General features: G+C 47.6%; 13 protein-coding genes across 13 annotated transcripts; 4 read left to right on the plus strand and 9 right to left on the minus strand.

Moving 5' to 3' along the window:
- Positions 1–974: 974 nt before the first annotated feature.
- Positions 975–2,058, minus strand: EV420DRAFT_1578116 (uncharacterized protein; the record flags this gene model as incomplete). The annotated part of the gene is made up of 5 exons (XM_060474550.1): positions 975–1,532; positions 1,581–1,602; positions 1,633–1,708; positions 1,819–1,863; positions 1,920–2,058. Coding segments are annotated over 3 exons (489 nt in total), but the record flags the coding sequence as incomplete, so codon positions are not given.
- A 1,165-nt stretch (positions 2,059–3,223) lies between these two features.
- EV420DRAFT_1578120 (uncharacterized protein) lies at positions 3,224–4,934 on the minus strand. The gene is made up of 4 exons (XM_060474551.1): positions 4,534–4,934; positions 4,248–4,487; positions 4,169–4,195; positions 3,224–4,118 (listed from the first exon to the last, which is right to left on the minus strand). The coding sequence occupies exons 1-4, from the start codon at positions 4,554–4,556 to the stop codon at positions 3,419–3,421; spliced, it is 990 nt and encodes a 329-aa protein (XP_060324286.1). The 5' UTR covers positions 4,557–4,934; the 3' UTR covers positions 3,224–3,418.
- Positions 4,935–6,527: 1,593 nt separating this feature from the next.
- EV420DRAFT_1278366 (uncharacterized protein) lies at positions 6,528–6,758 on the minus strand (the record flags this gene model as incomplete). The annotated part of the gene is made up of 1 exon (XM_060468082.1): positions 6,528–6,758. The coding sequence occupies one exon, from the start codon at positions 6,756–6,758 to the stop codon at positions 6,528–6,530; it is 231 nt and encodes a 76-aa protein (XP_060324287.1).
- Positions 6,759–7,139: 381 nt separating this feature from the next.
- EV420DRAFT_1224633 (uncharacterized protein) lies at positions 7,140–7,637 on the minus strand (the record flags this gene model as incomplete). The annotated part of the gene is made up of 1 exon (XM_060466500.1): positions 7,140–7,637. A coding segment is annotated over one exon (498 nt), but the record flags the coding sequence as incomplete, so codon positions are not given.
- A 281-nt stretch (positions 7,638–7,918) lies between these two features.
- EV420DRAFT_1578125 (uncharacterized protein) lies at positions 7,919–8,693 on the plus strand. The gene is made up of 3 exons (XM_060474552.1): positions 7,919–8,305; positions 8,355–8,487; positions 8,537–8,693. Exons 1-3 carry the CDS (start codon positions 8,234–8,236, stop codon positions 8,575–8,577), a joined length of 246 nt encoding a protein of 81 aa, XP_060324289.1. The 5' UTR covers positions 7,919–8,233; the 3' UTR covers positions 8,578–8,693.
- Positions 8,694–8,738: 45 nt separating this feature from the next.
- EV420DRAFT_1485291 (uncharacterized protein) lies at positions 8,739–9,420 on the minus strand (the record flags this gene model as incomplete). Its single annotated transcript, XM_060470197.1, has 2 exons — positions 8,739–9,275; positions 9,325–9,420. The coding sequence occupies 2 exons, from the start codon at positions 9,418–9,420 to the stop codon at positions 8,739–8,741; spliced, it is 633 nt and encodes a 210-aa protein (XP_060324290.1).
- A 450-nt stretch (positions 9,421–9,870) lies between these two features.
- Positions 9,871–11,288, minus strand: EV420DRAFT_1315273 (kinase-like domain-containing protein; the record flags this gene model as incomplete). The annotated part of the gene is made up of 6 exons (XM_060468652.1): positions 11,081–11,288; positions 10,693–11,027; positions 10,502–10,642; positions 10,316–10,453; positions 10,116–10,270; positions 9,871–10,068 (listed from the first exon to the last, which is right to left on the minus strand). Exons 1-6 carry the CDS (start codon positions 11,260–11,262, stop codon positions 9,871–9,873), a joined length of 1,149 nt encoding a protein of 382 aa, XP_060324291.1. The 5' UTR covers positions 11,263–11,288.
- A 97-nt stretch (positions 11,289–11,385) lies between these two features.
- On the plus strand, positions 11,386–12,784 carry EV420DRAFT_1075482 (uncharacterized protein). The gene is made up of 6 exons (XM_060465673.1): positions 11,386–11,604; positions 11,655–11,831; positions 11,879–12,130; positions 12,184–12,411; positions 12,461–12,674; positions 12,725–12,784. Exons 2-5 carry the CDS (start codon positions 11,757–11,759, stop codon positions 12,500–12,502), a joined length of 597 nt encoding a protein of 198 aa, XP_060324292.1. The 5' UTR covers positions 11,386–11,604; positions 11,655–11,756; the 3' UTR covers positions 12,503–12,674; positions 12,725–12,784.
- A 970-nt stretch (positions 12,785–13,754) lies between these two features.
- EV420DRAFT_1075484 (drug:h+ antiporter) lies at positions 13,755–16,545 on the plus strand. Its single transcript, XM_060465674.1, has 14 exons — positions 13,755–14,188; positions 14,238–14,365; positions 14,419–14,490; positions 14,540–14,557; positions 14,609–14,675; positions 14,727–14,896; positions 14,950–15,062; positions 15,113–15,251; positions 15,304–15,455; positions 15,504–15,562; positions 15,615–15,717; positions 15,773–16,019; positions 16,073–16,222; positions 16,279–16,545. Exons 1-14 carry the CDS (start codon positions 14,052–14,054, stop codon positions 16,443–16,445), a joined length of 1,722 nt encoding a protein of 573 aa, XP_060324293.1. The 5' UTR covers positions 13,755–14,051; the 3' UTR covers positions 16,446–16,545.
- On the minus strand, positions 16,379–18,596 carry EV420DRAFT_1075641 (uncharacterized protein). Its single transcript, XM_060465675.1, has 7 exons — positions 18,224–18,596; positions 17,930–18,163; positions 17,748–17,861; positions 17,580–17,687; positions 17,474–17,521; positions 17,366–17,419; positions 16,379–17,312 (listed from the first exon to the last, which is right to left on the minus strand). The coding sequence occupies exons 1-7, from the start codon at positions 18,241–18,243 to the stop codon at positions 16,646–16,648; spliced, it is 1,245 nt and encodes a 414-aa protein (XP_060324294.1). The 5' UTR covers positions 18,244–18,596; the 3' UTR covers positions 16,379–16,645.
- An 83-nt stretch (positions 18,597–18,679) lies between these two features.
- EV420DRAFT_1578164 (uncharacterized protein) lies at positions 18,680–20,925 on the minus strand. The gene is made up of 8 exons (XM_060474553.1): positions 20,852–20,925; positions 20,555–20,791; positions 20,373–20,486; positions 20,199–20,306; positions 20,091–20,138; positions 19,984–20,037; positions 19,871–19,915; positions 18,680–19,816 (listed from the first exon to the last, which is right to left on the minus strand). The coding sequence occupies exons 1-8, from the start codon at positions 20,869–20,871 to the stop codon at positions 19,144–19,146; spliced, it is 1,299 nt and encodes a 432-aa protein (XP_060324295.1). The 5' UTR covers positions 20,872–20,925; the 3' UTR covers positions 18,680–19,143.
- Positions 20,926–22,779: 1,854 nt separating this feature from the next.
- Positions 22,780–23,735, plus strand: EV420DRAFT_1075782 (uncharacterized protein). The gene is made up of 2 exons (XM_060465676.1): positions 22,780–22,926; positions 22,990–23,735. Exon 2 carries the CDS (start codon positions 23,065–23,067, stop codon positions 23,572–23,574), a length of 510 nt encoding a protein of 169 aa, XP_060324296.1. The 5' UTR covers positions 22,780–22,926; positions 22,990–23,064; the 3' UTR covers positions 23,575–23,735.
- Positions 23,633–24,446, minus strand: EV420DRAFT_1578172 (uncharacterized protein). The gene is made up of 3 exons (XM_060474554.1): positions 24,330–24,446; positions 24,034–24,270; positions 23,633–23,965 (listed from the first exon to the last, which is right to left on the minus strand). The coding sequence occupies exons 1-3, from the start codon at positions 24,347–24,349 to the stop codon at positions 23,815–23,817; spliced, it is 408 nt and encodes a 135-aa protein (XP_060324297.1). The 5' UTR covers positions 24,350–24,446; the 3' UTR covers positions 23,633–23,814.
- Between the last annotated feature and the right edge of the window lie 117 nt (positions 24,447–24,563).

The following is a 24,563-nucleotide window of genomic DNA, read 5'->3' on the forward strand; positions in this document are numbered from 1 at the left end:
CTGACGCCCCGTTAACTACGCCTGGCGCTTGTTAACACTCTTACGGATCCCTCTTGGTGGTTGGAACTCGGCTTTCGGACATCCTCGCTCTCAACTTAGGTTTTACTCGAGTATTCATTACTTCGTGTATTAGCTCGAAATACCCTGATTCTTAACACTCACAGAAACCGCCGCACCCATCGACGTCGACAATAGTCGGAGCTGTCCTTGGTTCCATAGTGTTCTTACTTCTCCTTTCGCTAGGAGTCGTATTTCTCCGACGTGCACACAAAACCCAAACACGGTGCGTAAAATCACCCGAGCCTGTATCCAGGCAAGTTCGGGTTTCCTCCCAAGAGCAAGATGAAGGGAAAGGGAGGAGGCTCATGACGGAGCCGCCCGTGTCATTGGATGAATGCCCCTGAGCCTGGGCATGAACCCTCGTTGTCGGGAAGCGCGGCTGAACAAGAGGATGGGGATCGGCAAGTTCTTGCTGAGGAGACGATATCGCATTCGAGCACTTCAGTGTCGCCTCATGCAATGAACGATGAGGCGGTAGCGGAACTCCTGAGACTGAGTACCCAGATACAGCAGTTGATTGCTGAGAGAGCGGCAGCCTGGCATCTAGATAGAGGGCTGGATCCGCCTCCGGAATATGTGGAAGAAGATGACTCGAGAGAAATGTGATTACTATTCTACATTTTAACGTTGATAGTTAGTTCTCGATGTGATCAGCGTGTTATTGCCACTGTGATGCCAGGCGCCCGAAAGCCTTGTTCCCTTGCTGCTTTTGTATTCGATCCGAATACTTGCTTATTCTCTGTCTGGCTTCGGGTTCTTGCTACCCTACAAAACTTTTGCACCTTGATAGACACACGCAAGCTCAGAGATTCTAATACCTCTAGATCTTGGCCCCTCTGTAACTGCGCCTCAAAAAATAATGTTAGTAAATTAAGTAATTCCAACAAGACGCCGTAACCCGTGACTGTCGGCATGCCTTTACCTATCTTTCTCTTCGCCATTATGACCGCCTTACTCTCTATTGACCAGTAGGTCATAACTTTGTGCCGGTATACTACAGTAAACCAAGAATTAAATGAGTATTATGCTGAAAGAAATTATATCGAAGAACTAATTATCAATATTAAGTGTAGAGTGGTAATCACGTTTCTCCAGAGCCATCTTCTTCAACAGCTTCCACGTATGCCGGAGGAGGATCTGTCTCGCTGTAAGGGTTCCATACTGATGCTCTCTCGACAATGAGCTGCTCTATCTGGGTACGCAGCCTTAAGATCTCTTCTGCCGTTTCATCACTCGCCGACATTGGCTGAGGCGAGGCTGAAGTGCTTGCGTGCGGTATCGTCTCTTCGGAGGGAATCTGAGGATACTCTCGTTCATCCACACTTCTCGAAAACGACGGCTCTAAGGCATTCCCATCCGAGGACATGGATACCGATGTTGTCCGCCGGCACATCGCCTGCCCTCTTCCTTTACCAGGCGGATCGGCACCTTTGGAGGAATGCCGTGTTCGTTTGCGTCGGGACATGGCATGACTACAGGGTCAAGGGCGAGGGACCACAGGTTTTGATTTATTCTCGCACGGCGACTGAAGAATTCTTATTCCTAGGGAAAGTTAGTAGCAAAGGAATTAACTACAGGACCAATTCACCGCTTCCGATATGTGGGAGGTCTGCGTTGGCTTATATGAGTCAGAGCTATGTGATGAGCTCCCTCGGGCGTGAAAGTGTACTTCATCTGATGGTAGGATTATCGCATGACGGACTGCTCGTACTCACGGAAATTGACGGATGTTAGTCGCACTTAGTAGGACCCTCCGTCTCGCTGACGTTCCGCTGGTAACGTAAAGTTGATGATGATTGCGTTCTAGAAAAAAATCCATGACTTATAAGCATTCAAATAGAGCTTAGGGACATGCGAACCGACATAGAAGTTTCTCCAGAATTGTCATGGGTAGTGCTAGTGAGCGCCGAGGTCCAAGCGACAGACCTTCCAGTGAAGAGAATGTATCAAGAAGCATTGGACCTATACACGCCATGATGTTAAGGAGATAGTGCTCTCTCTAGTAGAGGTAGATTCCAAGTCGGATGACCCCCGACAGGGAATGTGTGTAATATTAGCAAGCAAAATGACTTTAAAGCTAAGCAAACTGACGCGAAAATTGACGTTGCTTCAGGACTCGGGTTACTAATTGATAAGTCGCTTGGATGAAGGCGGATCGTTGGGAAGACTGGCAGGTCCAGGGCCAAAATCTGGGCGTAATATGTGGTCGTTTCCATTAGTATTCAGTCTGAGAATCTTGGATCTGTGGAAATTGAGTAGGAGTAATGAGGACTAACTATCGCCACTTGATTGTCGTTATATATCGTATTGGTATCTGCAAAGGAATGGGATTCAAGGACTGTCATAGGATTGGTTCAAAGCTATTTGTTTGGGTGAGGTGCATCTGTTGGATAACACGCGCACCGTGTGCTCAGGCACGTTTGCCTAGCGAGTAGATAATGTTTGCTTAGAAGGCAAACGAGTACAGGACACTACGAAATCTAGCTACTTAAATACCATTTTGTATCTTCTAGTACTTTCTTTCTCTTAGTAAACCTTTACTCAGCAAAACTCGGGCTAACTGGACATCGCGCCAGCTCGCACAGCCACAGGGTCATCAATATTCCACAGCATCTCATGATATTTGTTGAGATACCTCTCTCTCAACCCTTTAGTACGATCATCAGACCCAAACCTGGTGAAAGATTTCATTAATTACCTAATACCAATACATGCAGTCATATATACACGCTATTACGAAGGCGAAGAATATCTATGGCCGTCATACTCAGTTATGCACGACGATCAATTGAGGTCGCCACCGTCCACTTAGAAAGCTGTACATCAGAGACGTGTCCGCATCTGATAACAAGTCCATTAGAAGCACTAGTCAAGTAAAATAAGAATATATGAATCTAAATACTGCTTGATTACTGATATGAGATGAGACAATTAGCAGGCTAAATTTCATTCCTAAAGTACTGTAGGGATAAATGACGTCGGTGTTTTGGTGTTCTGTGTTGAGCTCCAGTCGCTGCCAGCTGTTGTACTTCCCATTAAAAAAAAGGATTTCAGACAATTTTCGGTGTTGTGTCCAGCACGGAGATATATGGGACGTCGAACAGGGTGTTATAAATAACTTGAACTCGGATATCAGAGGACTTGAAGATCCAATTCAAATAGAGGAATATATTTAAGCATAGGCTTCCTTTTTTTGGCGTAAAAAGAACTATAATGTTGACCTGTGCTAACGAACTAAATAACATACGCATCCATAAGAAACACTACTATGTTCTTTGAATGTGAGTCGCAAGTGGGTTTCGACAGCGAATCTGCTACAAGTCGACTATGAGTGCTTCGTTTATGAGGATCACCACGTTTATCTTGATACATATGTAATAACTTCTGATACGTATTCCGGAGGAGGATCCTGGTCACTATGTGGTTCCCGTACTGACGCCCTCTCAGCAACGAGCTGCTGTATCCGGTTCCACAACCTTTGTATCTCTCTGGCTCTTCCCTCGTTCATTGAACGAGTCGAGGCTGCGCGCGGTATCTGTTCCTCGGCAGGGATTTGGGGACTCCCTTGTTCACCTGCAATTTCTGAAAACGGAGGCTCGAAGGCACGATCCGAGGGTGCAGAGGTTCCGCGCAGGATGGACCATCGTCTTTGCTCTGTCCCTGGAAGATCGGCTTCTTTTTCTTCTTCTTCGACCCCCAATTCCGTGACACTCGAGGATATGGATGTTGGCATCGCTGTATCCACTGGCGCTGCTACAGGTGCATTTTTTCCTCGTAGCTTGCGCATTATACGGTGTTGTCGATTCTGGAAGAAAGGCCATATTTTTAGACCTTCACGCGTGGTCATGGGGCTGAGGGATGATACGCTTCTTCGCTTTCTGCGCAGGCGACCGTACAGAACTACTCCTAGCGAAAGGAGTAGTATAAATATTACTGTACCAAGCACGGATCCAATAATCTTTAATATCTTCTGTGATTTATCCAAGTGGGACTGGTAGGAGACGTTGTCATCCTGTACTTCGAACACGGCACTTGTTGCGAACGGATCCAGGTCGGAACTACATATAGAAGTCGGCGATAACACCACAGTCAAAAGGTTGCAACCTACATCCCATAAGCGAAGATCTCGTACTTGCTGAAAGGTTTGATTAGGTTGGCGAATTTAAGGGGAGATTGACCAGGCGTACTCGCTGGTACTGAAAGTCATATTGATCATGGTATTGGCAGTGAAGTTGGTGACTTTGAGCACATCGTGAGATACGTCACTATCGGTTTCAAGTCGATGTTTCAGGAGGAATAGATCAGCAGGATCTCCCTCTTCGCGTATGATGGACACTCTGGTACTCTGTCCTGTTAATATGTGGCCTGCGTCCCCGACTTTGATCTGAAGGGTGAAGGCAACCGAAGCCAGGGCAAGATTAGATATCCTGCTAGAAATGAGTGCGTAGTCACCAACGTTGGGCGGAGACTCACACATGGAAAAGAAAGTCAGCCATCCCAAACTATGGGAGGGGGTTTGAAAGAGAGAATGGTTTATGAAGGATCTGTACGACCTTCAATGGTCATACGCACTGATGAGGTGATGGCTTCCACCAAGGGCACCGAAGACGAAAAGCGAAATCAAGGCCTTCGAAAATTCCAGCCAATCCAATCTTAAGAGCGGCGGTCTACTTCGTACCGTCCTGTGTCAAGCAGCAATCACATCTCGATGAACTTGAATGAAAAGATGGTCGCTGATATCAGTGACAGTTCGAGTGATCCAGCTCTTGGTACCATCACATATGGACGAAGAACCGGTTGATGGCGGCATCTCAGAACCTCCGTTGTGATATTATGAGGGTCGTCAACAGACCTAAAAAAAGTCTTTATATGTGCGGGAATAGGCACATTGCAAGGGGGTCCTAATAATGAATTAAAAGACAGTGGGTCGATTAAATAATTTCGTGCACCAACGATGGACCTACCTACCTTCACGTGACATCTATGATGTCATTATGCTAAATTTGGGTATCTTTCGACTCAATTCGGTGAATATTTTGCCTGAAATAGCCGTGATATTAATATTGAAAGTGTTTTGAACATAATCTGTACGCTATCAAGTCTAAATCATGGCTATGCTCTAATGGGATGTCGTAATGTCACCATGTCCAGTCAGCAGGGCCACTTTGCAATGGCATTGACTGAGTGTTGGTATCGCTAGGTATGATGCCCTAAGGTAAGTAGCACACTCAGTAGCATATATTGTATCATGTATGCTCTAAAATTTATCCTTGAAGTCCATTCTTAGACCCCCAAAATGGTGGTCAACTTTTTTTTTTCGTGACATCCGGCTGGACCTACCTACCTACCCGGTGTGCCGGGCCGGAATTCCGGTACCCCCTTGGCACATTGAGATTTGATTGAGATAAGAACGAAACCTTGTGGCTATGATTTTCTTAATCACAGTGAAATGGACACCTGTAGATGGATGCCATTGGTGGCACAAGCGGGGAATCGGAGCATCGGAAGAGTTGGCTATGAAAGAATCAATGTTTATGAAGCAACACTGTTGAACTGTCAACAGTGGTAATGATGGTTTCCACAACTTCAGGAATTCAGTGAGCGGCGAGGTCGATGGATACAGGATGATGATGATGGCCGGATATCAAGTAGTGATACTTCAGAAGGTTTAATTTCGAGTCAAAAAGGCGAAACCGAAGGCCCAGACAGAAATTTGTCTTGGTACGGGATATCCAGCACCCAACCAGGCACCGAGTCAAGTTGGCCCTGTAGTCGCGGCATCGCAGCCCTGCATAAATGCCTAAAATTCTATATAACGAGGTGAGCTAATATGTATCAAGAAGCAAAGAATCATAGATATACATATCATGTTGCAGATGGCTGTGCAGAACTTGAACGCTGGAAAACTGGATTGCTTGGCCACCTCTGCTGATACAGCTCAGGCGTAAACTAATCTACCTCGGTAGCTCGTTGTAAGTAAGGTTACACGTATTAAGATAGATAGATAGATAACCGGTCGTGGTCCCAAAAAGGAACGCCGGGGCTCTGTACGGCGACACAAAATGTGTCACAAACTACACTCCCTCATGCCGCTGTGATATCCTCAGTTACCGACCAAGAACGTCTCACGGATTTGAAGGACATGCAGGGACAAGGGAACGCAATATGATAGGGAAGAACAAGACTATTATATGTACTGCTCAATGTCTGTAAAGCACAAAAAAAACAACGAATACTCGATGCGTTCACATGTCTTCCGAAGCAGCCGTGCCAGTACAAAGAGTCAGCGGTGGTATGTACACAGGGACACTTCGAAAGATTTCGAAAACATGATGAACAAACTGCGCTAAAACAGGCTCTGCAGCAGGTACCTGCAACAGGCACGCCAAGCGGTCGTCGACCCCTAATGTATTCCAAGCTGATCGCAAATGAGGACATATCTGAAAGATATCGACCAAAAATTGCCGTCATAGGGAGGTGAGACCGGGCGCAGCAGCACAGACGAGTAACGCGTGTGGCTCATCCTCTACTGTAACTCGACAGAAGCGCCATAAGCGCCAATCACGGGGAATGTATGGGCGATAACGCTCTGACCACCGAAGGACTTCTACACCGAGCACATGGGAGGATAGAAGCAGACGAGTGAGCGCTTTCCGATGCGCTGGGATCAGTACAGTAAGATAAGAGCGACGAGACATCGTCTAGAGAAACGGTCAAGAAGATGAGATATGAGATAAAAAGGACTGTAACTGTATGGCTACAGTGTTGGCATTGTTTTTGGCTGAGGCTAGACATACTCTTTGCTTGTATTCAGCCCAAATTCTGCCGGCCAGACGTATGCACGTTGTATGCCAAGTATGAGAGATGCGAACCAACACCCGGTTTGTTTTCTCTCTCTCTAGTCCTGGGAGTGCGGGCAAGGATGGCGTCAGACCGAGGTAGAAGCGAGACACCGATTGGGGCCATACTGGGCCGTCTTCAAAGAGACGTTGGACAATATGAAGAAATGCCCTGCAAATCATCAGGGGTACTTCTGCAGAGTCCAGGACTTGAGATGTCTCTGTGATGAGTGTTTGAGTAGCGTGTTGGCGGAAGGAATGATATACAGGGCATGAAACGAAAACATGATGGACTGTTTCAAGTGCATCGCATCCGCTAATACACATGGGGGATACGTTTCCGAAACGTCTGAATCGTGTGCATGCCATGTCCAATTGGTCTGATCTCACGTAGAGCTGCACCAAGGCCGAATACGCTGAAGAGGCACGCAAATAAGGGTGTTCAGGAGGAGTGTGCTGGTCGTAAAATGGCAAGAGCATCGTCGTGGCAGGGCGGAAATCTGGGCTAGAATAGGGGGCGGAGGTTAGCATGGACAGCATATAAGAAGGAACACTTGTCTCGATGTAGCCGTCGTTTTCTGAATAATGCATAAATGGATCCATGAAAAATGTAGGTAAAGGTGCCGGAGGTGGCCGAATTTGTAGGCGCTGAGAACAGGAAGCAACAAGATCTGCGATGGCATTGATCTGGGAAGGGATTGACGACGAATTGGTGTGAGCAGGGGTGCAGACGATAGATGGGGGATGATGCGGAGGTGGGGAGTGTTGTAGGAGATGGAGGAGCCAACAATAAAGGGATCAGCCGGGAAGGGATGACCATTGATGAGACGATAGGGGACTGTGGAGGGCGGAGGATATGATGCGGGTTGAGTTGAGATGGTCGGTGTAAAGAGTCGGAAATGCAACGAGTGCGGCAACGCCCGAAAACCGGCACTTCGGCACTATATCGGACCGGCTTGCTGTTTTGCCTGCCTTCTCGTTACCTGAGCTGTATCAGCGGAGATGGCCAATCAATCCAGTTTTCCAGTTTTCGTATTTACTCCTACCATTTCTAGTGGCAGCTCGCAGTTATCAACGCCCCCACTTCGTCGTAGTCATCACAGCCGTTATTCACACTTGAACCTAGCTTGATCAGGCTCGCCAGCACGAAATCCCTGTCAAGTCTTCTGATCAGCGAGATTCCAGTACCAGTCAGTCAAGGCCTCTGCGTTCCGTGCGAGCTATTGCGCGTTGCTCTCAACTGTGAGGGGGGGGGGGCCTTACGTCCACCTTTTCCTCTGGAGTTCTTCGACTTCAACACTGCCAAAGCAGCATACGAAGATCCTGGTCTCAGTATGTTATATCTTGTCCCTCGTGTTCGTGGCTTCGAACCCTTGCCCTTGACTCTAGCTGTATCGTCGATGCAGGTATGTTCGTCCTGATCGTGGGATCGATGGAGCCCCACTTATGCGGTAGATTTTATGTATGGCTGCCGTTATCTCTCCTGAGAGAGCGATTTCAGCCCATGTAGAAGTTGCTCATGCTGACACTGCACTTTTCTTCCGCCATTCGACTTTCGAGGACCATGTTCGCTTGGAAGGGCTTACGGGTCAGTGAGCATTTTATCGTATCTGGCAGCCGTACTAAATCTCCATCAGGTAGTGATTCGAGTGGTACTTTTAACAGGCAGAAGAGCTGATAAGGAGTCATGTTTGCTTCTGAAGTATCGTTCACCGATCTCAGAGAGAAGAATAACCACACTAACAAATCTCACATTTGTCAGTATGATAGTCAACAGTGATGCACATGCAGTTTTCGTTCATAGTATGACGGTACTAAATGTGCTGCGTAATATGTTTACTAGCTGCTGCAAACCGTTAGGTAGGTTGTTGTGTGAGGAAGCGCATCCCCCCCCCCATGCCGCTTCCCGTAATCCTTGAAGAACTCCACCATCGGCGCCAAGTCCTTCTCTAAAATCGCATCGCCATGCCTATAGACATACATATCCTCCGCCCTCAATGCCATAACGTTTCCTGCCCAACGTATCGCAGCCTCTCCTCCCGTAATAGCCTGGATGCAGCGGTTTACTGGAGACCCGTTGATCTTGAAGTGGTCATCATATTGCACTGCGAGCGTGTATCCCAGCTTCACAGGGGTGGCTCCGAACGTGTCGATAAAAAGCGAGCGAACAAACGCGTTGCGTTCACTATACCACGGCTGCTTTTCCAACATCTGGTATCGCTCTTCTGGCTCCAACTCTTCGTAGTCTGCTCCCCACGACCAAGGGAGTTTTATCATTCGCGGCCTTGTCTCGTTGACGCCGAAGAGGATGGCATCGTAGGTAGTAATTCCGGGCGTACTGACGAGTTTACAGTAAGCTTTATGAGCGGGCCAGTCCTAGCGATTTTTTATGAGTATTAGTTCGAGTGCGTGGGCGGATACACACCTGTGCTTGGTGCTCGCTGCTGCAATAAGCAACATTGTGGCATTGAGAGCATCGGCTCCTGCTTGGAGCGTCGCAGATGAGGCAAATGGTTACCATGGTTGCGAGGTAAGTCGTGGTTGGGAAAAAAGTGCAAGGCCGATTCACAGCCGGTGGCGTTTACCTCGCTCTTGGATCTTCCATCGTGTTCTAGATTTCCGCGGTGTCTAACAACCATTTATTTCTCAAGAGAAACGTCGACTTGGGCGTAAGGGGTTGCGATCATCGTGATTCAAGAACCACATTCGCTGTATTCTTTGCGGTGGGGGAATGAGGAAATGTCATACAAGTTAAGCAAGACGGCGCAGGACGCTGCATTAAATCGTTTAGTTTGCGATATAGCCAAAGCGAACAACGTTTATCACTATCATAGCGGCGTTATTCGCAACATACAGGAATGAAAACGGCATCAGCGTCCGAGAACAAAGCAGTAACTGAGCAAGCAACAACGACGAAGCTAAGATCACTTCAGAAGCTGTGACAGGCGACGACTGAAGTCTGGTCATGTAATTAAACATCTTGCAGCCAAGGATGACTGAGCAGTTCCTTAGCGGACTCTCGGTCTTCGGGACGAAGTCGAAGCATGCGAGATAACATATCAGCGAAGAGGTCCGGCTCGTCCTCAGGGTTCAAGGGAAATCGTGTTTGAACCATTGTTCTCAGATCAGTTGGTATGATATTGTATTTCAGGAATTTTCCTGGACGGTGCTGTCATGGAATGCTAATCAAATGAATGCCCGCAGTGCTTACCAGACGTGTCGAAATACTGGGAGACTGAACCTCCCGCGGGCCAGAACGTCGACTGAGAACGTTGTAAGTCCGTTGACGGAAAGCATCTGCCCACTCATATCGTCGTCTCGGGACCATCGGGATGTCGCTGGGGATTGAAGAGCCAGCAATACGTCACGAGCTCAAATGCCTGGAAGATAAACTGTCGTTAAACGAAGTAGGATACAAAACACATTAGAACGTACGAGGCAACCCAAGTTCCATATGTCAGCAGGCGGACCATAGGGAATGCCGAGATAAATCTCTGGCGCACGTGAGGCATATGGTCGTATGACTCCGTTGAAGGGACTTTCTATTTTGCTAGCTAAAAGGATATAAGAGAGGCCATGATCAAATTGCAAGAATCATATACCGACGCCAAGGTCACTTATGACGACTGCTGATGGTCCGAGAGAGACGCGGGATAAGTCGATTGCAGGTGATTCAGAGGCTCCCGGTAAACTTATACCTTTGGTGTCCTCCATGCGCAAGAGCAGATTGTCTAACTTCAGGTCTATGTTGAATTAGCTTCAGACGAACGAAACAGAGGGAGGATACGCTTACCAGTATGAACTATGCCGCATTCACGATGAAGAAAGTCCAAGCCGAGAAGTAACTGTTTGATGATTTGTTTGCACATAGGTATGGGAAACTTGTTCGGCAGCGTCTTGCGCGTCAGCTCTTCTAAGGACATGCTAAGGACCTCGAGAACAAGGCAGCTATGAGTACCAAAAGAGCTGGAAAGCGAGAAGTTGTCGAGCATTCGAATTACGTGCTGCTGTTCATTGGCTCCTCTCGCTTCGCGGACTTTCTGGAGAAAAGAAACTTCCAACTGGGAGTATTTTCCTGCATCCGTCGAGTCTGCACCTGTAATTTTGAGGACGACGTCGTGTCCAGTTCTATAGCCTGGGTTAGCTGAAAAGTAATAAAATTACAAACGAGGAGAATGTACACGGCGTCTTTAGAGAGCCAAATGGTGGAGCGAGTTCCAAAGCCTTCACCCAACCCGCGTGTGATGGAATATTGGTTGTTGAGAACATCTCCTTCTCGGGCAGGATGCAGAAGTACCTGAGGCGTCGAAGTAGATTTTCCAGGTAATTTGGAAGTGAGAAAGCGGCGGATGCTAGACAGCATCTACGTTGATAGGGAAGACGAAAAATGATCGCCACAATCGGACCGAGCCGGAAATTACCGAAGCTGTCGTCGATTTGAGATACTCGGCGGATGCGGCATTGTAGACCCACACGCGTCATTACTATCACGTCACTTTCTTTCTTCCCTTCCCCCTCACGTTCTGTTCTTCTGTCTCCGTTTTGCTCTTCTCCCGTGACGACAACGGCGCACCGCCATTTTCTCCCCCAAAGTCAGGCCGAATTTCTCTCATATAGCAAGCAACGGATGCCTGCAACTCTGAAGACCTCAAGCGGAACGAAATGAGACGAATTTGAACCATGCTGCTCCTCGGCGCGAGTCATTGTACGTTCTACTATATGTTTCATGTCTTTTATTGACCGATAACGGTTTAGGTAACATTTCTATCGCGTTACCTTGTCGTTCGACTCCCCCCCGCAATATGGCTCAATGCTCTGGCATAAAGCAAGATCTCTCGGTCGTTGTTCAGACAATGTATGACTGGTGCAAGCCTCGTGCCAATTTCGACGAAGATAGACTGGATGGCCTTGTACCCGACATGCACCTTACAGGTACGACAGAATTGATATGACCTTCGTCTTTCTTATTGGTTCCGCAGTTGTCGCCTCAGTTGGACGATATCATTCGCTGCCCCCGAGGATGGGTAGCCACGAGCGAATCTGCCTCAGCACCGACCAGGAGCTTAGAAGCAGCCGAACTAGTCATAACATTCGCAGTGGCCTCGGACGCAAACATATTCGTACGGCTCTCTGCAACCACTGTGGCCCTGGGGTATCCGATCCCCGCCTCCTCTCTCATGCTCGACAGCAGCGGAGTGTTGAAATTTCATGCGACTGCGTTACGGTTCCAGGTGAGTTACCTTCCCAGTGTACCGTCATAACTGAACTCATCAAAGGTGCCCAGTTACGTCTCGCAGGCATCGAATCCATGGAGGACAAATGCTTACCTTCGCTGATACATACAGCTCGACAATGGTCACGGAAGAAGTGTCTTCTTGCAAGCGTCATCTGGCAAATGATTTCGACTAAGATGGCGGAATCATCTGCGATTCTCCAATTCCCATGTAGATTCCCATGCGATGGCCAGTTGTTTTTTTTGGTGCCGGCTGTCCTGTTTTCTCCCTTGCCTGTTGTGAGCTCTTTTCAGCATCGTCAGGTCTATATTGACTGTTTTCATTAAGTGTTCTATATCCTATACTGTTTCGCTCTGCATCTTTCGATAGGAGGGCAAGCGTAAAGAGCATGTCGTGCTGTATATCGTAACGAGGAGGTGTGTACCCGACGAGATTCTTGCTGAGGAGAACCGAGGCTAGGTTTCTCGAGAATGTTAGAACCATCGTTACATCGGTGATATCTGTAACACCAATACTGTCCAGATACGCTTCTATCAAGCTGGTATGTATAGACTTCTTTCTGGTTCGACATGTGCTGATGTCATGATTCAGAATATTCGCGATGTTAACTTTCTCCGAACGGCTGGTCGATCGTCAAAAGTATCAAAGCTTCCCGAAGGCATCCGGTAGACAAGCGGACGACGAACTAGTTCCCGAACTTGAAGCTTGAAGGGCAACGACTTCTACGTAGATCATGCTGCCTCTCAGGGTTTTATTAGTTTCTCGACTACTATGAGCGTGTATCCGCTGGACAAGGGGTACTAGCTATTTCTCCGATGGTGCCACTACCCTCAGGGTTCGAGTGATCGCTATTCACTAGTGCAGCGCAGGTTCGTCCATCATTCTTCCTTTCTTCCCTTCTTACTCACTGTAACATCCGTAGCATCAACCCTGCATATGACAGCGACAAACCGCTTCCCCCAAACTTATCATCTTTGGAACGTGACTCATGACGTCTTGCCGACAACGTTCGTATTCATACATCGTTGTACGCACCAATTTGGGTGTCAACAACGTTCGGCACTAAGCACGATGCTATCACGGCTTTCGCGTCTCCAGACATGCCTTGGGAATTCTGGGATAGATCTGGAAGTCGGCAAAGAGATCGAGAGTCAATACAAGAGAAAGCCAACATCGCGCCGCCGATTTCTTCCCCTATTCATCGTGTTCCTCAATTTCCTGGTTCAACGTGATCCGCACCACTCAGTCCTCCAGCCGATGCCGTTCAATCTCGGTCTCGAGCTCGCCTGCTTGTTTGAGCGACGAGACAGCAGAAATCCTTGACTCCAGAGCCCAAACGGAGTAGCTCATCGCAAACCCAGAATGGAGCGTGATAGGCCCTCCTCTGCCTTATGTTTTGGGCAAGATGAAATTATCCGGGGAGGAGAAGCCTAACGCTTTTAGATGGCTAGGTTTGACGTGCGCCGCGCGCATGATATACTAATAACCTGGACATGTCGTTCCTGTTCAATGCCGAGTTGGTCACCTGTAGCCACCCAAGAAGCCGATCCTGACAAGTATTATCTCACACGTATTCGGAGGAGAGGAATGCTTGCTGATGGATTTCTGATGGTGGAATTTTTTCGCTCCCAATGCTGATCCTCTCCTACAACGGTCCTCAAATATCTACTGTTACTCCTGCCCAATAGTCAGCTTGGTGCCCACTTTGTGCATGCGGCTCGTCCAGCTTGAAATCCGTCGTCTTTTGGTCAAGGTACCAACCGGCCGAAAACCCGATTTCAACTAGATCCGCTTCGGATCATATCTGCTTATCAGATAAGGAACCAAATCGTTATCAGGCGACATCTATGGCGCGTAACCATATGGCTCGTAGAAAAGAAGGGGCTATATAAGCTTCTCTCCTTTCCTTTTACCCGCCATGGAGGATCACAAGAGTGTTTCCAGCGAGGTTCCCCACCTTGGCGCCGAGGAGGTTGTCGCCCACAGCGGTGTTGCCAAGATCAAGGCTACACATAAGGTATACGGCAAATATTCCAGGTGGTTCCTGTTTATTGGGTTCGTCTGTTGTCTTTTGCTCCTGTTTGTCGTTCTCATGAGGTCGTAGGCTGGGTCTGTCCGCGTACATCTATTCTCTCGATGGACAAACTACCTGGGCGTACCTTGCATTCGCGGCGTCGTCTCTGAACGACCACAGTCTTATTAGTACTATCCAGGTCGCGCAGTCTATCATCAGTGAATTCCACTCGTCTTAGCTGAGAAGGCAGAGCTGACTGAAGTCCTTCTAGTTGCGTGCGGGAAGCCTGTCATTTCCAAGGTTGCCGATGTTCAGTCAAGAGGAACAGCCTACGTTGCAGTTTGTGGGTAACTGTTCGTCGGGTTTTATAAACGACTAACAAGCTTTTCTAGTGATATTTTATGTCATCGGTGCGCAGCAGCTGTCCATCACGTTTACGTCAATACTAAACTGTAACCCAGGTTATATCGTCATCGCCAGCGCCCACAGCATCCAGACGATAGCCGGAGGTATTATCTTGTATGCTATGTGAGTCGGCATATTAGTTCCCGAAGATCATAATTGACGCTGCTTCTCTAGCGGTTACACAGGCCTCCAGCTCCTTACTCAGATCATCATTGCTGATATAACTACCCTGCAATGGCGTGGTCTCGTCTCTGGGTTGATGTCCCTCCCGTTCATCATCAATGCTTTCATTGGCAGCAATATCAGTACGCAGGTCCTCCATGGGGCAGGGTGGAGATGGGGATGTGAGTTTAGTTTCCAGCGGACCGTGTTTTGTGATTGATTCCGCTTACTACAGATGGAATGTTCGCGATCTTGATTCCCGCGTCCTTGGCTCCACTCATCGTCACCCTTGTTTGGGCGGAGAGGAAGGCAAAGAGACTTGGTTTGGTGCCGAAGAAACCAGTCGAAGTATGTATCCTGTGCATTTAACCTGTTCTGATACTGACGATGTGTGAAAGAATAAACCTTTGTATAAGAAAGCCTTCGATCTTGCATCTCAGCTCGACATCTTCGGCCTGGCACTCATAGGAACGAGTGTCGCGTTGATCTTGCTACCTCTGACGCTAGCGGACAATGCAAAGGGGCAATGGCACAATCGTAGGTGGTAGTTACTACATGTTTTTCCACTCATTTACGAGGTTATGCTTAGCATCAATGATTGCCATGGTGGTTATTGGCTGTGTACTCTTCCCTCTTATCGGTCCATGGGAGTTCAAGTTCGCTAAGTTCCCAGTGGTTCCATGGAGATACGTCAAGAATCGAAGTGTCGTTGGTGCAAGTTTGATCGGTTTCTTTGATTTCGTGCGTTCTTCTCCGTTTCCATAATTCAATAAGCTCACATCCGACTAGATCTCGTTCTACCTGACATATGTGTACCTATACTCCTTTGTTCTCGTTGTGAAGCCATGGTAGGAGCGACTTCTGCGTTTCCATCCACATCGTCTGATGTTGTGTGTGCAGGACTTTGATCAACGCGACATACTTTATACAGACTCAATCCGTTGGGCTCACATTCTTCGGTATCTGTGCTGGTGCAGCGATGCGTTATTTCCATCGATACAAGGTACTCTTTCTGATGGCATGCACATATTTCCGCCTTCTCACTCGCCTCGTCACAGCTGATGCTCATCATTGGCCTATGTATCCGATTGCTTGGTGTTGGTCTCATGATTCACTCCCGCGGCGCCAACGCGTCAGACGCAGAGATCGTTTGGACTCAGATCCTGCAAAGTATGGGCGGCGGCATGGCATCGGTCACGATCCAGGTAGCTGCTCAAGCTAGTGTTCCTCATATCGATGTTGCTATGGTTACTGCGGTCGTGCTTCTCTTGACTGAGATCGGGGGAGCTATTGGAAGTGGTATCGGTGCGTTTTGCTGCGCCCCGTATCGAATTCTACCTGATGATCTTGTTCCCCAGCTGGCGCTATCTGGACAGGGATCATGCCAGATAAATTAGCGAAGTACTTGCCTTTTGTCTCGGCTGAGGAACGAGCGGCTCTTTATGCGAGCATTACTACGGTGACTACATACCCGAGGGGTAATCCTATCAGGGAAGGCGTCATTTCAGGTTCGTCGTTCACTTTATCGAAGCATCCCAAGCGTTACTGATCCTTGCACGTCTAGCATATTCGGACGTAATGAAAGTCATGCTCATTATTGCAGCCGTCCTGAGTGTTGTGCCTGTGATAGTAGCGTTCTTTATGCCGAACTGGTACCTCGGCGATACGCAGAACGCTGTCGATAAGGAAGGTTTGGCTGGCGAGAAGGTCCCAGAAGACCAGAAGGTGTAAAATGATGCGTTTCTTTCCTTACTTTTCTATTCGTAGCATTATCGCAAACCACTATTATCGAAAGTTAGTAACGACTTTTGTTGAATGGATGTATGTGAATAAATGTCAAGTAAATTACAGTTTACAGAAACTACAGTAACGTCTATGTATGTTTGAAACTATGAATCGTATCATTGGCTAGCAAGGTCGGCGTCCTAACTTTACATCAAAACCAGGACCCTTGAAACTTCGACCGGGACATCATCGGTATATCTCAGTGCCCAAGGCGATACTAGCGCATCCTCCAGACCTACGATCCTCGCCTTTAGCGCATCAATCTCCTCTTGCGCATCCCCACCCCGCCTCAACTCCGTCTTCAGCCTGATCAGCTCAGTTTGCTGCTTCACCAATACGTCATGTAGTTCCATCTGGCGGTCTGTGTGTGCAAGAACGGGAGACGGGGTCTCGGATCTATTGCCTGGCAGAGCGGGCAGCGAATATTCAGAGCACTCTTTCTTAGGATCGGGACCGGTTGCAGTATCTTCCGTCTCGATAGAACTACCGGAGGCACGTTGTTCTATATCCGCAAAGTTCGTATAAGTGTTCGAATCCTTTGCTGTGGGGGTGAGAGGCGAGAAAGATGCATTCGAGTGTTTTCTGACCATCCTGTCGCGATGAAATGTGACACGATATTTCCTTCTGTGCTGTCGCCGGAGGAGAGTGTATACGAGGGCGCCTAGAAGAAGTAACAGGAATACAAAAGATCCGACTGTGGCACCAACAATTTTGGGTGTTTCGGATAGCGAGCCAGAGCTAGTAGCGGAAGAGGTGACGTTTGGATTAGAGCTGGAAGAGGACAAAAGGGGGGACTCAGATGATGTCGGGGACCTGGAAAACTGATCAGGAAACGTTTCACTCACAAAATATGGAGGGCCACTCACGCAGCATCACTAGCGTAAGAGAGGTCAGATGAAGATGTAAGGGCGATATTAGTTCTAAAGTGATAGTCACGTTTACAACTAAATCACGAATTCTTCGAAATTGCGCACGTTGAAGGACTACCAGCGTTGAAACTGCTTTCAGCATCGTGGGAAGAGCTATTGAAATGTGAAGGGTTAGTGACATGATAGATGGATTTGCGGCAAGGAAGCGAACCTTTGAACCGTTGATCCTCCAAGCGAGGAACTCGAAGCGGAGCTCGATGATGCCTGATCAGTTGAAGAGAGTGAAGTAGTTACTGCGGCTGTACTCGTAGAGCTGGCCCTTTCCACAGAGAAATGATAAGCTGGGCTCATTGGGACTAATAGAGAGCAATGAACGTACGTAGACGACGGTCTAAGACTGATATTATTTCCGGCGTCTGGATTGATAGCAAGAATTGGCGGGCTTCCCCCCATATTTGAGCCTTTGTTGTCTATTGCTTCAATGGTATATCCTCTGTGATAGAACAGAGACAAATTGAAAGATGAAACTCGAGAGGTTCAATTGACAGACTACGAACGCACCCAGGAGATGGAAAATTGAGTGTCACCGTTCCGGAGTGGGTGGCATTATTATCAGGCTGTATTTTAACTCCTTGACCAGACGATTGGGAGCTATTTGTTTGTTCAAAGTGGGATACTTCTTGGTCGCCATCAGTATGCCAGGCCAGAGGGAAGGGTATCCCAACTGTCGCATTCAAGTTCCCTTCAACAGAATCGAAACTAAATCCAGCCGAAAGAGCAAAATGGAAAGAAAATCTGTCCGGTGAGGTTGATTACTCAATGCGCTATATTGCTGCGATGACAGACACGACTTACAAAATAATCCGGAGCGACATTGCGCCTTTCCTAGCCAGTGTATGTACAGTATTTGACAGGATGGGTGCCGCGGTCAAAACGCTGGAGAGTATAACTGCATAGGAATACTGCTTTGAGAGAAATGCCGAAACTATCAGTGGTCAGGGATACAAATGAGCCATAGCACACCGCTATTGAGATACGAACGTGGGATGGGAATCATGAGGTGGGTGCCGATGGGTGTACCATTCAAATATCAGAATGTTCAACACGAAAGCTGTTTCCGGATACCGCGCAATGATTGAATGAATGCTGATGCGGCGAACGGTCACAATACTGACATAGCATTGATCATCGATGAACTTGAAACTTGATGCGGAGCCGGTTCATTATATCAACTGTCAATGATCGTGAGAAAATACTCGAGGAGCTTATAATAGCGCGAAATTGTACGTCGAAGGAGGTGAGAAGGGATCCCAGCCTTTGTGGCGGAGGTAACTACTAACCATGGAATGGTGATGGATTTCAAACTTCGTGAGAGCGGCCACGTGACTAATTGGTTGTCGTGTCGAATTGGCGTCAAAGCCCCTGAATCCCAACAGGCATAGCGGAGAATTGAATCCTGAGATACTGGCACCTTTAGGTTTAGAATCACACATTGCAGATACTACTATAGCACGAAAATGAATAGCAAGAAAATGAAACAAAATTTCATCCAAAAATGCTGCCACCTTCTCTAAACTACTTTTTAAAACGACAGACCCTAAAAACAAATCAAGAGTCGACCAAGTAGTAACAGAAGCAAGTACCGTAGATATTATAAGAACAAAATTTAATGAAATAAATATCCGTTCAACAATGCTGCAAATTTCCTTAAATGATAGTCCCTAATAATGAATCCCATCATTTCACCAGGTATCAGAGTTACACGTCCGTTCCTGTTATACTTCTTCAACATATGCCGGAGGAGGGTCCCTCTCGCTACCTTGATTCCATACCGACGGTCTCTCGATGGTGAGCTGCTGGATTTGGGTACGCAACCTGAGGATCTCTTCGGCCATTTCATCCTTCGTTTCACGAGGTCGTAGTGCTGAAGTACTTGCGTGCGATATCGGCTCTTCATCCGGAATTTGACGACTGTCGGATTCGGCTAAACCTCTGAGAGGCAGATGTGCGGGGGAATGATCATCTTGGGATACAGAAATTGGACTTGCAGCCAACGCCCGCCTTTCCCCCTTGCCTGGAAGATGGTCCGTTGACTCTGCATCTTCGGTTCCTAATTCTGCCATCCCAGAATCTATTGATGACAAAATCGGTGCTTCGGGCCCTACTTCCACTGAAGCTGGTACAGATGCATCTGGTCCTCGCAGCTTGTGCATCACGCCATGCTCCGGATCCTGGGAGGAAGGCTGTATTTGTTGGTCTCGAAACGCAACGATGGATCTGGGTGATGATCGGTGGTTTCTATTCCTGCGTAGGCGGCGATAAACAACTACTCCTACAGAAAGGAGGATGAAGAACAGTATAGGGCCAATCACGGCTCCAATTATTGTCGATGTGTTGCGTGGTTTATGCGAGGAGTTGTTAGATGTAGATGCAGGGGTGGAGGCAGTTCTAAAAGTGATATTCATGTCTACAGCTAAAGCGTGAACTGCTGAAAAAACGCACATTGAAGGACTACCAGCGATCGAACCGCTTTCGGTGATATGCGAGCTATTGAAATGTGAAGGTTGAGAAAAATACATTTACTGATTTTACGGCAAGGATGGAGGACCACTTACGCAGCATCACTAGTGTAAGAGAGGTCAGATGAAGGTGTAAGGATGTTGGTAGTTCTAAGTTATAGTCATATTTGCAGCTAAAGTATGAATTCCTCGAAATTGCGCACGTTGAAGCACTACCAGCAGTCGAGCCGCTTTCACTGATTTGGGAGGAGCTGTTGCAATGTGAAGGGTGAGTGGCATACATAGATGGATTTTGCGGCAAGGAAACAAACCTCTCAGTGGTTGATACTCCAGATGAGGAACTACGAGCAAAGTTCAATGATATCGGCTCAGAAGAGGGGTTGAAGCTTTGAGTACTTATTATGACCGGGGCTGAAGAGCTGGCCAGTACCACGAAGAAATCAAGAGTCACTCTCGTTAGGAGTAATAGAGAACAATGAACGTACGTAGATGACGGCGCAAGACTGTGATTATTTTGGGCATCTTGATTACTAGCAAAAATTGGCGAGCTCGTCGCTCTTATTGAGTGGTTGTCGACTATTATTTCAACGACATATGTTCTGTGGTATGAAAGAGATAAATTGAAAGGTGAGACTCGAGAGATTCAATTTACAGACCACCAACGCACCCAGGAGCTGGAAAATTGACGGTCACTATACCGTCGGTGGTACCATTATCAGGCGGTGTGAAAGGTATTAGCTCTCCTTGACCAGCCGGTTGGGAGACATTTCTTTGCTCAAACTGAAATTCCAGTGGGTCGCCTGGATCCCTATGCCAGGTCAGAGTGAAGGGTATCCCAACATTCGCATTCTCTTCAACATCAACGAAACGAAAGCCAGTCGAAATAGTAAAATGGAAACAAAATCTGTCCAGTAAATCTGAATCCTTCTACGGCTGTAGTAATAGGATGAAATCCACGACTCACATAATAAACTGGACCAGCATACCGCCTCACCCAGCCGGTAAGCGAGACGCCACGATTGTGTATGCGTAATAAGTGGGAGAGCAAGTACCGCGCGTCAAACTAGATAAAAGTATGGACTCAGCTGCACTGCCTCTGAATATTTCTTGGCGGAGACACACGAACCATCAGTTTGTTCCGGAGACAGGTAATATATCAACATCGCGATACGAACATCCGAATGAATGAAAGGTGATCCCTGTATCAGTCAGGTATTGGATGTACAACAGAGAAGCTATTCTTTGCGAAGATACAACGAATTCTGATATGCAGAGGGATGGTGAGTAGCTGACCACTGACAGGATGGAGAGAATCAGGTGCTGTTGGTTTTTGATCTCAGTCTTGAATTTTCATTGGATGCATCGCGCGTTAACAGTTCCACCAGTACCATGTTAAGTACTGTCGATGTTGGAACCGTTGGCACGGTCCAGTTCCTCGGAGTACGGCTTCCAAGCTTCTCCCGTTTTACATCCACCACTCACTAGTGATTTCCCGAATCCCCGCTCTCTCCCAGACCTGTCACCTAGCACGACAGTCGCAATGTGTGTACCAGAATAACATTAGATATTGGGGTGTACATATTCAACAAGTGAATCCACCCATCATTACGGTCGTGGAATGCGTCTATAACTTGTATTCATAGCAGAATGGCACATTGTACCATGGTCAACGAAATTGGTGAGACAGGAAGGGAACTTGAGAAGATGTTTCTGAAGCACGGCATTCAACAGTGGTAACAACAATTTCCGTACCTCCAAGAAGGAGTGAGCGTGGCTCAGATATATATCAAGACGAAGGAGGGAGAAATATACCTGGCATGTTTCAGAGGGCGCAGGAGCTTCGACTTCGTACTTTGGCTTGGCTGCGTAGGAACGCAACAAAGCGGCAATGCCCGGTACTTGGCTGATGCGGCATGGCAGACGTCGTTACCGTTACGTCACTTTCTCTCTTCCTTACTCTCACGTTCTTTCCGTCAAACTGAGTCGAAACATACTTCTCTTTCTCCGTTTTGCTCTGTTCCGCGAAAGAGTATACCTTGGTATGAGAAGGTCTTCGATCTCACCTCAAAGCTCGATGTCCTCAGTCAGGTGTTCATGGCAACCAGTGTCGCGTCGAGCTGGCTTCCCCTGACACTGGCGACTATGCGAAGGGACAATAGCGCAACCGTGCGTGATATTGATTGCACTTTTTCTCCTTTTTTTCCCCGTCGTTTATGAGGCTATGCTTAGCATTAATGATGGCATTGCTTGTGAGCTCCTCCGCTTATCGGTTTCTTTGACTTCGTGCGTCCGCCTTCGCTTTCTTGATCCAATAAGTTCACATGCGACTAGATCTTGTTTTACTTGACCTACGTGTACCTGTACTCCTTTTTCTTGTCGTGAAGCCATGGTAGTAGTGACTTTTGTGTTTTCATCCACATCGTCTGATGTTGTGTGTCCAGGACTTTGATCAACATGACCTACTTTACTCAGACCCAATCTGTGGGACTCACATTCTTCGACATCTGTGCTGGTGCAGCCATGCACTATTTCCATCGATACAAGGTACGCTCTCTGATGCACACACATTCCCGCCTCCTCACTCACCTCGTCTCAGCTTATGATCATCGGCCCATGTATTAGATTCCTCGGTGTTGGTCTGATGGTTCACTCACGCGGGGCCAATGCGTCAGACACGTAAATCGTTCGGACTCTGATCTTGCAAAGTATGGGCTGTGGCATGGCGTCCGTCACGATCCAGGTAGCTGCTCAAGCTCGTGTTCCTCATCGATGTTGCCATGGTAATGACAGTTGTGCTTCTCTGGACTGAGATCGGGGGAGCCATTGGAAGTGGTATCAGTGCGTTTCGTTGCATCTTGTATCGTATTATCTCTGACGATCTTCTTTCTCAGCTGGTGGTATCTGGACCGGAATGATACCGAATAAATTAGCGAAGTGCTTGCCGTGTCTCGGCCGAGGAACGAGCAGCTCTTTATGCGAGTATTACTATGGTAACGACATACTCGAAGGGCGATCCCATCCGATTAGGTGTTACCTCTGGTTCGTCGTTTGCTTTAGCAAAGCGAATGATGAGTTACTGATCAAGTATATTGCAGTTTACAGAAAATATGGTAATGTCTCTGTATATCTGAAGTTGGCGGTACATCTATTTCACGTACGCGTCTGTATTGTCTGTGTATGTTTGAAGCTATGAATCGTAGCAATGGCTATGAGGGCCAGTGTCCTCATTTTTACATCGAATCCACGACCCTTGAAACTTCAACCGGCACGACATCTGTATATCCCAGCGCCCAGGGCGATTTCAACGCCTCCTCCAGACTTATGATTCTCACCTTGAGCGCATCAATCTCCTCTTGCGCGTCTGCACCCCGCCTCAATTCTGTCTTCAGCCTGATCAGCTCAGTTTGCTGCTTCATCAATACGTCATGTAGTTCCATCTGGCGGTCTGTGTGTGCGAGTACGGGAGATGGCGTCTCGGATCTATTGCCTAGCGGAGCGGGCAGCGAATACTCCGAGCACTCTTTCTTAGGATCGGGACCAGTTGCAGTATCTTCCGTCTCGATAGAACTACCGGCGGCACGTTTTTCTATATTCGTAAAGTTTGTATATGTATTCGAATCCTTTGCTGTGGGGGTGAGAGGCGAGAAGGATGCATTCGAGCGTTTTCTGACCATCCTGTCGCGATGAAATGTGACACGATATTTGTTTCGATGCTGTCGCCGGAGGAGTGTGTATACGAGGGCGGCTAGGAATAACAAGAATACAAAAGATCCGACTGTGGCACCAACAATTTCGTGTGTTTTCAATCGCAAACTATCGGAAGACGATGCATTTTGACTCGCGTTCGTAGGGGGTGAATCCAAAAAATCCGATGAAGTCTGGGTCCTGGATAGGCATATAAATTATAAGGCGGGGAATTGTACGAAATTAACAGACAACGCACGTGGATTGGGTGTCCCTTGGAGTGCTAGCAGCTCCAGTCGTCGTAGTGCTGAGGGGATCCCGATTAATGACGTTAATCAGTGGGCTCATCGGTACCAAACCGCTTTTGTCGACTATCACATCAATGGTATATTTTCTGAGGTATGAAATCGTGAAATTGAATTATGAGACTCGAGAGGTTCAAGTTACAGACCACGAACGCACCCAGGATTTGGAAAATTGACCATCACTGTCCCGTCGGTGGTACCACTATCAGGCGGTGTGAAAGGTACTGGATCCCCCTGACCCAAATATTGAGTGCTATTTCTTCGCTTAAATTTAAATTCTTGTGGGTCGCCTTGATCTCTATACCAGGTCAGAGTGAGGGATGTACCAACTGTCGCATTCCCTTCAACAGGATCGAAATGAAAGCCGGCCGAAGTCGTAAAATGAAAACAAAATCTGTCCAGTAAGTTTGAATCCTTCTCCGCTGTAGTAGTAGGATAAAATACACGACTTACAAAATAAACTGGACCAACATATCACCTCGCCTAGCCAGGCAACGAGACGTGGCAATTTTGGTGCACAATACGTGGCGGGCAGAGTGCCGTGGTGAAATGTCGGAGAGTATAGACTTGGATGCACCGCATATGAATGCAGCTCCGAGAGAAAAGCCGAAACTATCAGTGGTCAAGGATACAGAGGGACTGTCGTACACAGTTATGGAGATATGAATGGGACGGGAATCATGAGAT

The sequence above is a fragment of the Desarmillaria tabescens genome (assembly GCF_030435595.1).
Source record: "Desarmillaria tabescens strain CCBAS 213 chromosome Unknown EV420scaffold_64, whole genome shotgun sequence".
In the NCBI taxonomy this organism is placed as follows: Eukaryota; Fungi; Basidiomycota; class Agaricomycetes; order Agaricales; family Physalacriaceae; genus Desarmillaria; species Desarmillaria tabescens.